Source organism: Babylonia areolata, chromosome 4 (assembly GCF_041734735.1).
Source record: "Babylonia areolata isolate BAREFJ2019XMU chromosome 4, ASM4173473v1, whole genome shotgun sequence".
Taxonomy (NCBI): domain Eukaryota; kingdom Metazoa; phylum Mollusca; class Gastropoda; order Neogastropoda; family Buccinidae; genus Babylonia; species Babylonia areolata.
Window position 1 is genome coordinate 15105588 of NC_134879.1, and position 13908 is coordinate 15119495.

At 42.9% G+C, this 13908-nt stretch overlaps 1 protein-coding gene across 1 annotated transcript; it reads right to left on the reverse strand.

Annotated features, from left to right (window-relative positions):
• Positions 1-389: 389 nt before the first annotated feature.
• LOC143280892 (kelch-like protein 13) lies at positions 390-7842 on the reverse strand. The gene is made up of 4 exons (XM_076585647.1): positions 7694-7842; positions 5623-5802; positions 4061-4256; positions 390-2250 (listed from the first exon to the last, which is right to left on the reverse strand). The coding sequence occupies exons 3-4, from the start codon at positions 4239-4241 to the stop codon at positions 602-604; spliced, it is 1830 nt and encodes a 609-aa protein (XP_076441762.1). The 5' UTR covers positions 4242-4256; positions 5623-5802; positions 7694-7842; the 3' UTR covers positions 390-601.
• Positions 7843-13908: the final 6066 nt, after the last annotated feature.

Here is a 13908-nt window from a genome sequence, read left to right on the forward strand (position 1 = left end):
CATCTCCCACATTTCGTTTGGCATACACTTTTACTTAAAGAGCATGATCTGACTTTCCTTTGCACAAATTTATTGATCCTTGCTACCCGTATGTATCATAAAACGCTGATTCCAATTTCCTGCTGAAAAAGTTTTGTTTAGGGTGCACAACCCTGAAACAAATCTGAGGAGCAGTACAATCCCTTCAAGTTCAATTCAAACTTAATTTCTCTGGACAAATTCCTTCACTTACAGATAATAACAATTTTAGATAATAATTTTTTCATACCTAATTCTTCAAGAACTTAGCCCAGGCATTACAGGCCATCACCAGTGTGTGTCACATTCACTCTGCGTGCCTAACTGAATTGTGACTGTGGTTAGAAAGTAGTGGGTGTGTCCTTCTTAAAAAAATAAAATAAAATAAAAATTATGTTAACAATCTCAACCACCTTCAACCACAGTTTCTTTGCATTACAATGCATTAAATTTTAAGCAATGGACAAGTCCAGGCAGCAAGAGTCACAGGGACTGTTTTATTTAAGATCACAAGCCCAAGGAGGTGTTACGGACATGAGCAGAGTGTGCACGGGCAGCAGCATCTTTCCTGACATGCAGAACCTCAGTCCCTGTCTTCAGGACTGTAGCAAGGAAGCTTGATGGTGCAGTATCCCACTCCTGTCAGACTCCGGGGTAGAGCGCCCACTGTTTCCCAGATACCTGTGTAAATGTCGTATTTGGAAACCAGTTTCTGTCCCGTTTTGGTCTGCACATTGTAGCCACCCAGCACATAGATATTGTCATTGTACACAACACATGAGGCTTCTTTGTGGGACACTGACAAGGGTGCTATGACCGTCCATTGATCTGTGGAGGGATCATAGCACTCTGACTGCATCTCTGGCTGTGCCTGTTGGTTGACGTTCAGGTTGCAGCCCCCAAACACAAACAGTTTGTCATGCGTGGCACACATAACATGCCATCCTCGGGGTGTCAACATGGCTGCCATGTCCTCCCACTGGTTTGTGACAGGATCATAGCGCTGCATGTCTGGTGTGAAATGGTTCCCACTGTACCCACCAGAAATGTAGATATAGTTGCCATAGACAGCGCCCGCATGTGCATGGTAAGACATGGGCATGGAAGCAATCAACTCCCAAGTGTTATTGGCAGGGTCGTAGCATTCTGCTGTTGCCAGGCTGCCATCTTTGAACTTGCCGCCAACGGAATAGATCTTGTTGTTGAGTGCACCTGCAAAGAAATAGGCCCGTTTGTTCATCATGGGGCAGACCTGAAACCAGCTGTCAAAGCGTGGATCGTAACGCAGCACAGAATTGACAGCAGACTCCCCGTGCGCACACTGGGTGGTGCACCCTCCCAACACGTACAGAAAGTTATTGAAGACCAGAACCTGCATGTGACTGAGGGCAGAGGGGAGAGCAGCAATTTCCTGCCGGTTCAACAGACTGTTGGAGGTGATCTTGGCGTCAAACACCAGAATCTCGTCATGCAGACAAGGGTAGGGGTGGATTTCTCGCCCCCCCACGCTGACCAGACGCATGACAAAGGAGCGGAGACGGGTGGAAGGCGTGGTGACCAGCGGCTGGGAGTGGGGGACCACGTGGTAGTTGAGAGCGGCCAGCACCATCTGCCGCAGCTCCGGGTTGGTCATCATGAGGTCCACACGCTGAACATGGTGCACCAGGTCCGCAGGGCTGATCAGAGGGAAGCGGATCAGACGCATCAGCGTGGGGGCATGCTCCCCCAGCAGCACATCCTGCCTCAGCCACTCCCAGGTGATGTGGAAGATGTCAATCTCACGCAAGCACAGCTTCTCACTGTTCAGGCAGTTCCACATCTGATCGTATGTCAGCAGCTGTAGTGTCCCCTCCTTGGCGATATGCATCAGGTTCTTGGCAATGAACACATCAATCTGCTTGAGGGCATTGTTCATACTGTACAGCTTGGCTGTGTTGATGAAATCGTAGAAGTTGGATGTCGTCATCCCGCTTAAAAAATTTCTCTCACAGAACTCGATGACAGGGGTGACCTGAAGATGTGTGGCAGCAGCGATGACGTCAAATATATCATCCCCGTCTAGAGTAGTGGTAGAGGTGTAGATGACTTCCAGCGTCTTCTCCAGACCTTTGGCAGTGATGCCCTTCAGCTCAATCTCTTTCTGGTTGCTCTCTCTCATGCCACTTGTGAACATGGATCGGAAATAATCTGAACAGGAGGCCAGGATCACACGGTGGGCAGCAAACTGATTCCCTGCACATAAGCATAAAACGGTCATATCCTTTTACAACAGATCCTACATCTCCAATATCAAGATCATCATATTCTCTTAATAAGTATTTCAAAGAGTTCCTATTATTACTTTTTTTTTCAATCAAGTTTGGAAATTATCATCAAACTTATATAACAAAAAACAACAACAACAAAATATTGTTGATACTTGATGAACACAACAAACAAAACAGCACAGTTGAAGCATTCACTCAGAATAGTTTTCTTTTTAAAATTGGATCCATCAAAAATGTTATCACTGTCTTCAATAAAACTGCAGTGTGCTGTAACTTGCAAACCTGAAAACACCCCACTGTGATTTTTGGCTCATTATGCAAGGATCTGACAGGTTTATAGAACCAGATTTCCTGAATATCCAGATGCACTTGAACCCCAGTATGTTCTGGACAAGTTTCCAGCTGAGATCTTCTGCGTTCGTGGGCTGCAATTCCCACGTTCACTTGTATGTACACGACCGTTATTACCCCACTATGTATTTGTATTTGTATTTCATTTTATCACAACAGATTTCTCTGTGTGAAATTTGGGCTGCTCTCCCCAGGGAGAGCGTGCCGCTACACTACAGCGCCATGCATTTTTTTGTATTTTTTCCTGCGTGCAGTTTTATTTGTTTTTGGGGGTGTGCATGCTGGGTATGTTCTTGTTTCCATAAGCCACCGAATGCTGACATGGATAACAGGATCTTTAACGTGCATATCTGATCTTCTGCTTGCTTATACACACGAAGGGGGTTCAGGCACTAGCAGTCTGCACATATGCTGAGCTGGGACATCGGAAAAAACTCCACCCTTTACCCCACCAGGCGCTGTTACCGAGATTCGAACCCAGGACCCTCAGACTGAAAGTCCAATGCTTTAAGTTTTTACCATTCAGCTACTGCGCCCGTCTCCAGCATAGATAAATTGTTTCCAGCCTGGAAACTACACACATGTGAGGCCTACTTAATCCGGTTGCTGAAAAAAAACACAACTGTCTACTGCTGAAGAATGCCAGCTTGTATCACAAAGTCCTGAAGATCATCATGGCATCCCAACATCTTCTACTGCCCTTCACATGTTTCACATGATGCCTTTTCAACTTATCTTTCTGTGAAGTATTCGCAGATGATAAACATACTGCAACATCTGCAATGAATCCAAGTAGAACAAGGGAAAAGTGACTGCTATTTACGGTTATCAAAGAAGTTTCAGACTCTGAGATACATATACTGTCTGATTTTAACAGATTCCCCATCACCACCACATACATCTCCCCCATCCCCACCCAATTTTTTTTTTTTTTTAAACCTCTCATTGAGATAAATCAATCAATCTAGAACCTCCACAACCAACCTTTCAGCACCAAAGCCATAGCTTTCTGAAAATTCTAAAGTGGATTACTGATAATGACATATGGCATTATGAACACCAAAAAGCCCTTGAATTACTATGGGGCTGGCACAGCAAAAGGAGATGCATAAATACTGAAGACCATGCAACTTCCATGCCTGAAATGAATATGAAAAATATATCCAAAAATATCTTCCAGACAAATCTATTAATTTTAGTTTAAACGATTGGTTTTAAACAAAATTTTGTTTCATCAAGAACACACACACAATATGAGTTATGACAATGTAATTTTACTTAGACAGCGACCTTATTCTGCAAACAGCAACATTCTGCCAGCCTAAAAACTTGAAATTTCAGTAGCAAAATAATAACATATGCATAACAATCTATAATCATAATACTAATTATCATCATTATCAATATGCATGTGTGAATTTTACCTTCAGCAATCAGAGTGACATCACAGAGGATGTTTTCCGTTTTGAGCTTGTACAGTCCTTGCAGGAGTTTCATGCCATGCTCCGGTCGCTCGTCCACGCGATGAACCTCTCCGTTCACCATGCCCATCTCCTGCCCTTCAGCCATCTCGCTCTGATGTTTCCGTTTTTTGTCTTTACGCATCTAACATCCTCTGCCCTGTACACAAAACATAGGAGAAAAAAAAAGACTACAGCTATGACACATATAAACACGCACACTCAGCATGTACACTCAGCAGTTGCAAGCACTTTTCCTGCAACTACAACTGCAATGCAGTCACACAAGGATGGAAAGAAAAATGCATATATGCTGCTGGTGTAAAAGTGTGACTGGGACTGGGAAGAGTTCCCAGTGTTATTGCATGCATGTACATCAAAAGCCATTTAATGAAGTATACAACATTACAAGATCATAGCATGTGTATGTCCTTGCATGTGCATGTGTGTCAATGTCAGCATATGAATCAAGGCTAACTGGCATGCGTATGTGTGGTGTATAAATATGTGGCATTCTAGCATATATCACAACTTATAATCATCCATGAATATAATTTTGACACGTAAGCACAGATCTTCCGAATGAAAACAGACCATGCCTAAAGCTTTAAACCATGATTAAGTGGGGTGATGTTGCTGGCTAAATTCTGTTAAAAGAGAATCACATTCTGATGGGAAAAGAAATACATGCAAACAGAAAAAAATCAAGTTGGTTTATGATTATATGCTTTCCAAAGACAGTGCTCAACCTGAATTTCATGCAAAAAAGTTTGCTATCAATAGTCATGAAAAAGCAACAAAGTAACAATATATCATAATGCAATGGGAATGAGCTTTAAATGTGTGTGTGTGTGTGTGTGCGTGTGCGCGTGTGCATTTGTGTGTGAGTGTTGTGAATAGTCCTTTCAGTTTCATTTGTGAGTTATGATTAAACCAGGGGTACAGATTTAAGTGCCATAGGTCAAAGGCAACAATGGTCTCAGTTTCTGTTATGTGGTGTCTGTAGTTTCTGGTTATGTGCAGTGTTTCAGAGCTACAAATATCCGGATGACTTTAAAACAAATCATAATTTCTTTTACCCTTGTGCATGCTTATGAAACCTCATGCACATGGACCTGAGAAAACTTAATAGTAATAATACAAGCACATGGAAATTTCATGAAGAAACTCAAATATACGTAGTATGTATACACAAATGATGCACAATACACAAACTACAGAAAAGCTACGTCTTCTCGATAACCAATCATTTACCCCTCCTCAGTGGTGTGATTGAAACAGTCAACAGTTTAGCTGTTTATCCATAGGCCTAGTTTGCATCAGTTTAACATAGAACAGTATATGACACCAAATAACAGGTTATTGGTCACTGTGGACAAGTCACACACAGGAAAAATAAAAGTTCCAAATATTTCAAAGAAATTCAAGGAAGTACAAAACTTAAGCACCAGTAATAACACCATCATTAAAAAAAACAAAAACAAACTGACACACACACATTCTTACAAATACTGAACAGAACCAACCTTTTTAGCTGTGAAAATCTAAGTTTGCATCATTTGCTTTGCTCTCATCGGTGAAGGCTAGACACAGACTGATGCAGCGTGGGATGGATGCCGGATGGTATGAAGGCTCTTAGATGTTCTGGTACTAGACATGTGCAATGGCACCACTGGAGCACAGGCCCACCCACTGGTACAACAGGACTGTTTGTATAAAGAATATAAGGTGGTTTTCAAACTATGAAATGCTGTGGAGTATTGAAACAGCTGGTAGTTTTACTGTCTGTAACAGTGCAAAGCAAATCTACATATACAAAAGAAAATAAGACTGACAAAAGTTATAAATAAAATAAATAATAGTTTTTCTTGTTTTTGTTTTTTGTTGCTGTTGTTGTTGTTTAACCAATCTTATAACTCAGTAATGTCAGTACATTTTTAAGGACTTCATGAAAGATTGAAAATGACCATTTTCACTGTAATTTCAGGATTTATATTTTAAAAATCGGTCTTTTTTTCTGTTAGAAAAATGTTGGTTTTATCATTTGGCTTCAGCTACATAGTAACATACACAGGAAATGGGCAAGTCACCAAGTGTCAGTGAAAAAAAATATAGTCTATTTGTAAGTTCCAAAGGTAGAGTAATATATTACTAATAATATACTGCTTAAAAAAGCCATGAACAATTGCAAGATGCTCTCCATTTCCTGTGACCCACTTTTACATTGTGTGTTTAGCTGGGCTCCCTATCAACTTTTTTCTTTCCCTTTTTTTCAAAGGGTACATTTTATCCTAGTTCATGATTTCAAAGGATAAACCCACATTCACTCTTACTGTGTTAAAACTTTCAGGGAATAATTTTATTTTACGATAATCATGTGGCCAGCAGCAGACAATCCAGCATGGACCAGAGACAAAAAAGGAGGGTTATCACTAACTCTGCTTCAAATCCTTGAAATGGATTAATTGAAAATCTGCTTCTCTGGCCAGTGTTTTTAATTTCATCAATGTCTTATAAAAATGCAAAACTGTTTGTCGAAACACATAACACACTGTTGCTAATTTTCATGATACTTGACATTGGTGCCCAAATTAGTGTAATGCATTAATGATTTGTGCTTTACATTACTTGGAGCAGACCTTACTCTGTGCATCACACACTTCTAGTTCTGGTATCTATGGGGGGTTTTTGTGTAAATTATTTTTAACTTTAGATAACTGGGGAAAAAACCCAAGTTATTATTTTTTTTCAACTAGTTCAAACAGTTTAACTCTTCTTTTAGTTAATCATTACTCTTAGAAAAGAACTTAGATTGCCAACAAATATGTCATTAAATCAAAGTGTGATTGATGTTCTATAGTTCTTCAATCTTCTTGATTTTTTAAATTTAGTTAAAATGGCCACACTATGGCCATTCGTATTACCTGATTATACTATGTTCCATAGATCATAAGCTTCCTTTTGTTGTTGACTTCTCAGTTGCTGTTGTGGTTGATGTTGTTTTATCAATTTGATACCATTTTTGGAAGTAAAAAAAAAATAAACACACACACACACACACATATATATATATAAGACAACTGAGTCCTGTATATAATCACAGTCAACATAGTCATACGACTCATAGGCCTAACCAGTCAACAATCCTGTGTGTTAAAACAACTTTTTGTTTTTACATGGTGTGGTTTGTAATGATTTGAAATAACACATTATCTTTCCTCTGCGTGAAGTCCGTTAGCATTTAACAAAATATATAACGTTGCCATCATTCCTGGAGTTTGATAAATTCTGTGTCATATCATGGCGTCATGATACTGTGTTTACACATAGTACCATACCCAGCATCAGCAGTTACATTATAATCATTCTCTTATGATACCCAACTATATAAACTAAAACGGTAGTTCGTCAAGGCATCACTATGGGCCCTAATCAATTACAGTTAGTGACGCTTTCTGAATTGTTAATACAGCAACAGCTGACGCAGAAACGTACATGATGACTGTGCTTTGTTGATAAGCAGATAGAGGATAAATATGGTGATCGTCTCATGAAATCTGTTACTGGTCTGATTTATTTGCTCAGTTTTTAACTCACTGATCTTACTGCGGCCGTTTCCCTGCTAGAAGTGTTTGTTGTTTTAGCGCTCCATGGTGTCTGGACGAGCCCGCTTCTCTCTGTGGAGCTAAAATTGGAAATAAACTTGACAAACTCGTCACATTTCAGAAACCGGAAGCATTGTTTCCGACAGCCGCTGCGCCTGCGTGAATATCCTTGTGAATGGCCGTTTTAGAACCAGTGCAGTTTAGGGGCAAAATTGAGTGCCTTTTTACTGCGATATGAAAATTCTGCGTTTCTTTCTTGTCTTCATCCAGCACATCCCGATCAGCAATTTGCTGATGATTCTGAAGTTTCGTGGAGTTTGTGAAAGAGAGGGAGAGATGAAGTGCTGAAGGAATGGATTGTGCATTGATGGCTTGAGAATTTCAATTGCATCTAAGTCAGTTCTGGCAGTCCCGTCCCAGTTCCAACTGTTCATTAAATATATTCATGGCGTAAAAACAACTGACAAACACCTCTTTGTCAACGAAAAGCATCCAGTGTCTTCTCAGATTAAAATGAAAAAGATAGGTTTCAAAATCCATCAACAATAAAAGTTATCTGGTATATAATGCTTCGATACAGTTCACTGCCGGTCAACTGACTTAACACACGATTGACACAACTGAACCGTCACTGAGTGCTCAGTGAAAATTGGCCGCCGCCGCGGTGCCGCCGCACACACACACACACACACACGACACACACAGCACACACACACACACACACACACACACACACACACACACACACACACACACACACACCACACAACTGATGCACGCGCCTCCCTCCCTCCCTCCGTCTCTCTCTCTCTCTCTCTCTCGGCTCACACACACACACACACACACACACACACACACACACACACAATGACACAGACATCGAGAGAAGAATCCAAGCTGTCGAGATGAGATGCTTTCGTAGACTACTTGGCATCTCCCACATCACTAACACGGAAGTGAAGAACAGAATCAAGCAAAGTATTGGAACCTACGAAGACCTTCTGCCCATAGTGAAGAAACGCAAACTTAGGTGGTATGGACACATCTCCCGATCATCTGGTCTTGCCAAAACGTTCCTGCAAGGCACCGTACAAGGAGGCAGAAGGAGAGGACGGCAGAAGAAGAGATGGGAAGACAACATCCGGGGGTGGACAGGCTTGACGTTCGGTGACGCCCTGAGGAAATCAGAAAACCGTGAAGAGTGGAGAGGGGTGGTGGTCAGGTCAGCAGCGGTGCCCCAACGGTCTGAACCCAGACTACGGGAGAGGTGAAGGTGAAGGTGATATCATCCATGAATGTGCCGGAAAAGTTAAAACCATAAGTTTTCGAATGTCATTTACAAAATCTGCAGCTCCATCTGCTTCCATTAGAAATGTCTTATATGATAATCAACATGTGTTTGAAATAGTTCAGAATTAATTTGGAGCCTAATTGGCTCAGTCTTTGTTGTAATTCTACTGGTTGACTAGTTTCCGAAGACTCAAGCTTTTTTTTTTTTTCTTTCTTTTTTTTTATCCTTTTTTTAGTTTAAAATTTTCGGTTAATGCTAATTGACTAGAGAGGAACACTGAGGGAAAGTCGTGATGATTTAAGGCATGGGTGGGGTCCGTCGGGGAGATGATAGATTTTCGCCTAAAATCACAAATGATGATAGACGTTAAGCGGCAAAGGAACGAACGAACTTGAACGAACACTGACTCGGACACACTGACACACTCAGTGACACACACTGACCTCAGTTTCCAACTGAGCTACAACATTCGCCCCGGCCTCACACACACACACACACACACACACACACACACACACACACACACACACTGAGCGATGATCCAGCCATTCACATACGCAGCAGAAAGCGGTGCTCAAAAGATTCATATACAGGCATCACATAGCTGTGCTCAGAAGATACCCACATACGCAGCATGTAGTGGTGTTGAAGATACCCAGACACGCAACACATACCCCCACTCCCACCCAAACCACCCCCAAATGCGTGGGCCGGAGGGGTGGGGAGAGAGAGAGAGAGCGATTTTGGTCCAATGTTCAAACTACCACCCCCACCCCCGGCCCCCCTTGCCCCCCATTTCTGGGACCGGGAGGGAAATGGCAGTCAACTGAAGTGGGATCCACAGTGTCAAGAACACACGTCCTTGACATGGGCGTACCACAAAGTAGCGTCATTGCACCCTCGTTATTCAGCATCATGATGCATGACATCGTGGAAAGTATTGGCAAAGAAAATCTGCAATTTTTGCTGTTTGCAGATGATCTCGCCATATGGGAAAGCCATAGCCCCCTCTGTAACTCCAAAGCCTTGGAGCGCTTCCAAGCAAACGTGGACAACGTGCACAGGTACATAGAAAAGAACGGCTTCGAACTGTCCGCCGAAAAAGACTGTCCTCATGGTCTCAGTTCAGCAGACATAAGTCAACAGCGCGAGCTAATGACTACTACATTTAACTTGGTGGTCGCGTGATTCGCCCGAGTAAGGAGGCAAGGTTCCTATAGGAGTTGCCATTCTCCCAGAACCTAACATCATAGTGGTACAGCCACGCTAACAACATGGTGACCAATGCTACGACTTGGCTGTGGGCCGGGCTCATCAAGCTCCTAACAAGGGAGACATGGACTTCCAATGAGAATTTGATCCACCTAACGGGAGCTCTGGTATGCTCCAGACTCACATGATATGGACACGAAGCGTTCCGAGGATGTACCGCATCTGACACGCTATGGGTCAAACTGCAGCGAGCAGAGTTGGCAGCGCTCACGGCAGAGTCTCTGCACACGCTGTCAACGAGCTGGTCTTCCAGGAAGCGGGTTGGCTGCCCCTGAAGGACGAGTGTCGCCGGAGATGTGCGAACTTTGAAGTCCGTGCCCTGACAGTTGCGAACACTGACTGTCAAGGATGTCCTCAAAACGGACTTCAGCACCGGAGACGCCGCATACAGGCATCGCATGGCACAAACTGAAAGAGACCCCACCTGCACGACACAGACAGACGGAACCATTCCGCACCCATACCATGGAACTTACTCTGGGAAAAGAGCGAAACGAGGCCCGATCAGATGGTGCCCACCCGACGGATCCCCCCGTTTGCACCCTGGAGGCTCCTAAAACCAGACACGTTGCTGTCATACAGTGACACAACAAAGAAAAGCGACCCACTGTACCTCTCTACGCTGGCAATGGCACAATTGAACGAACGATTTTCGGGGCACCTGCAACTGAATCTTCATGGACGGCTCTGTCCTTCAGGATGGAAAAGCAGGATGTGCCATGGTCATCCCATACCTGAAAATCACACTGAAAATGTACAGATTTAACAAGAGGGTCAGCATCTTCACAGCCGAGCTGCACGCCATCCCGATGGCCTGCACGGCCACTGTGAATGATATGCCCCAGCTAACACCAGCAGTTACGATACTTTCCGACTCCAAATCCTCTCTGCAGGCTCTTGCGAGAGAAGGAAGGAAAACAGGAAAGAAATACAGAATAGATCCTTTATCTGGCTCATCATATAATAGAAGGCCGACACCGTATAGACCTGACCTTTATGTGAAGACCCGCATCCCACTGGCACTGCGGGATGAAAGGAAACGAGATGGCAGACAGAGCTGCCAAAGGTGCCACCTCAAAAGACAACCACACTGACCTCGGGTTATCCCAGGCAGAAATACAAAGCAAGGTTCGAACCGCCGGGTACAGGACGAACTGAGAAACGACCACACACACACACACCATTGCCAGCTGGACACCCCTCGGACGCCCACCCGACAACAGCCAGGACACAGCGAGGACCATCCTCAGACCTTCAGTCAGGACTCCCCTCCCGTAAATACGGCCTGACAAGAAACTTACAAAAAATGGATTCGGTGCAACTCGGTCATCTTCATTTCCAGCTCGGCCGCCTTTTGCATCAGAGATGGACGAACGTACTAAATCTATTTCAGCTGAATACTCAGCTTACTGCAACGAAACCTTTCGTCAGTGAACTGGCAATGCCGACCACAGACTGACAATAAATTGGCTTTGACTAGTCATGATAAATTTCAAATGTTTATCTAAATCAGTCTGCACTACCATCAAGTCAGTAGGTCTCAGAGATTGCCATCTCCATACAACCATTAATAATTATGTCCTTTTAATGAAACTCGCATAAAACAAACATGATTTTGAACACGACATGCACCCCGCTGATCCCACACAAAACGTACAATGAAAGTAAATTTTTAACTGACGTAATTGACCCAAACTGACACAAAAAGTGATAACTGAAAGCCACTCACAATCCACACTCGACAACCAAAACACTGAGTGACCTAACTGTATGGGACAACAGGCATGGACATTCGAAACGCATGCAGTTTTTTTTTTTTTTTTTTTTTTTGTTGTTGTTTTTTTCAGCATCAAAGTCAGTCAAATAACATTCTGCAAGCTCTACTGACGTGCAGGTAATCCGCGCTGTAGCTGTAATCACTCCACCAACCTCCTGTCGTCACTGAAGAGTGGAGACTAATGCGGCGCAAAATACAATTTATGAAAATATAAACCAATTTTATTGGTTTATCCACGAACAAATTTACTAGGTATCCATCGCATTTAAAAAAAAAAAAAAAAAAAAAAAAAAAAAATCCTCTTCTTTTTCGTCGTTCGTGGGCTGCAACTCCCCCATTCACTGGCACTCGTACGTACACGAGCTGAGTGAGCTTTTACGTGTACGACCGTTTTTACACTGACCCCGTCATGTAGGCAGCCATGCTCCGTTTTCAGCGGGGGTGTGCATGCTGGGTATGTTCTTGATTCCATAACCCACCGAACGCTGATACTATGATGGATAACAGGATCTTTAACTGACGTGCGTATTTGATCTTCTGCTTGCGTACACACACGAATGGGGTTCAGTCACGGTCATGCACAAGCAGGTCTGCACTGACATACATATGTTGACCTGGGAGATCGGAAAAATCTCCACCCTTTACACAGCATGCCGGCAGGCGCCGTTACCGAGATTCGAACCCGGGACCCTCAGATTGAAAGTCCAAATAAACGCTTTTAACCACTCTAGTCTCGGCTATTGCGCCCGTCGCGGAAAACAACAACAATGGCAAAAGACAACCATCTAAAAACATCAGTTGACTGAGACAAAGAATTATAACACAGACTGAGAGAGGATTATCTTAATTGGAAAAATGAACAACCCTACACACGCGCACACACAGAGAGATCGAGATGCCGTGGAGAGACAGAAAATTGGTGAGTCCCCATCACATAGTCCAAGCAGAAATGTTTCTGTCATGTGGGGGAAAAGAAGAAGAAGAAGAAGAAAAGAAAAAAAAAAGACTGAGAGACTGAGGTGGCCGAGGAAAAATGGGGACGGACGGATCGAGAGTTCTGTATACTACTTTTGATTTTCTGCCGGCTTCCCGCGCTGCTTCGACAGACAGCCTCCACGATTCTACACGCATAATACACTGATTGTTTGACCGTCAATCAGCAACGACTGAGTTATACAGTACACTAAAAATATTTCTGCATGCTATCAACTCACTCCCAGTCATCTCAGTGCAATTAATCAGTGCATAGTTATTCAATTTATAGCCAGTTGTTTGTGGTAATTGTCATGTCACCGTTCACAGACTGGATCCACATGTATTGGCCACGTCTCAGTGATGATTTCATTAACTTGTGACTTTGAAAAGTGACTGCCATCTACTTTCAGTCTTACCAGATTTCATCACAAGTACAGCCGCCTACCAACATCAGGAACTCCGGTTTTCATTTGCCTAAAACTTTGTTTGACTGGAGACTGGTGGTCAGGTTTTCTTCTGAAACAACAACAAACTTTCTGCCTATCCCTTGAAAGTTTGGGTCTAAAAGAAAACCAAACAAGCAAACAAACAAACAAATGTATAATGAAAGAAAAGAAGAAAAAAAAAGAAAGAAAAAAAAAGAAAGACCCCCCCCCCCCCCAAAAAAAAAAAAAAACAACAACAAAAAACAAAACCACACACACACACACACACACACAAACAACAACAACAAAAACAAAACAAAAAACAAACGAAGACAAAATCAGTAGAAGAAATAGCCAAGTGGTTTAAGCATTGGACTTTCAATCTGGTAACGGCGCCTGGTGGGTAGTAAAGGGTGGAGATTTTTCCGATCTCCCGGGTCAACATATATGCAGACCTGCAAGTGCCT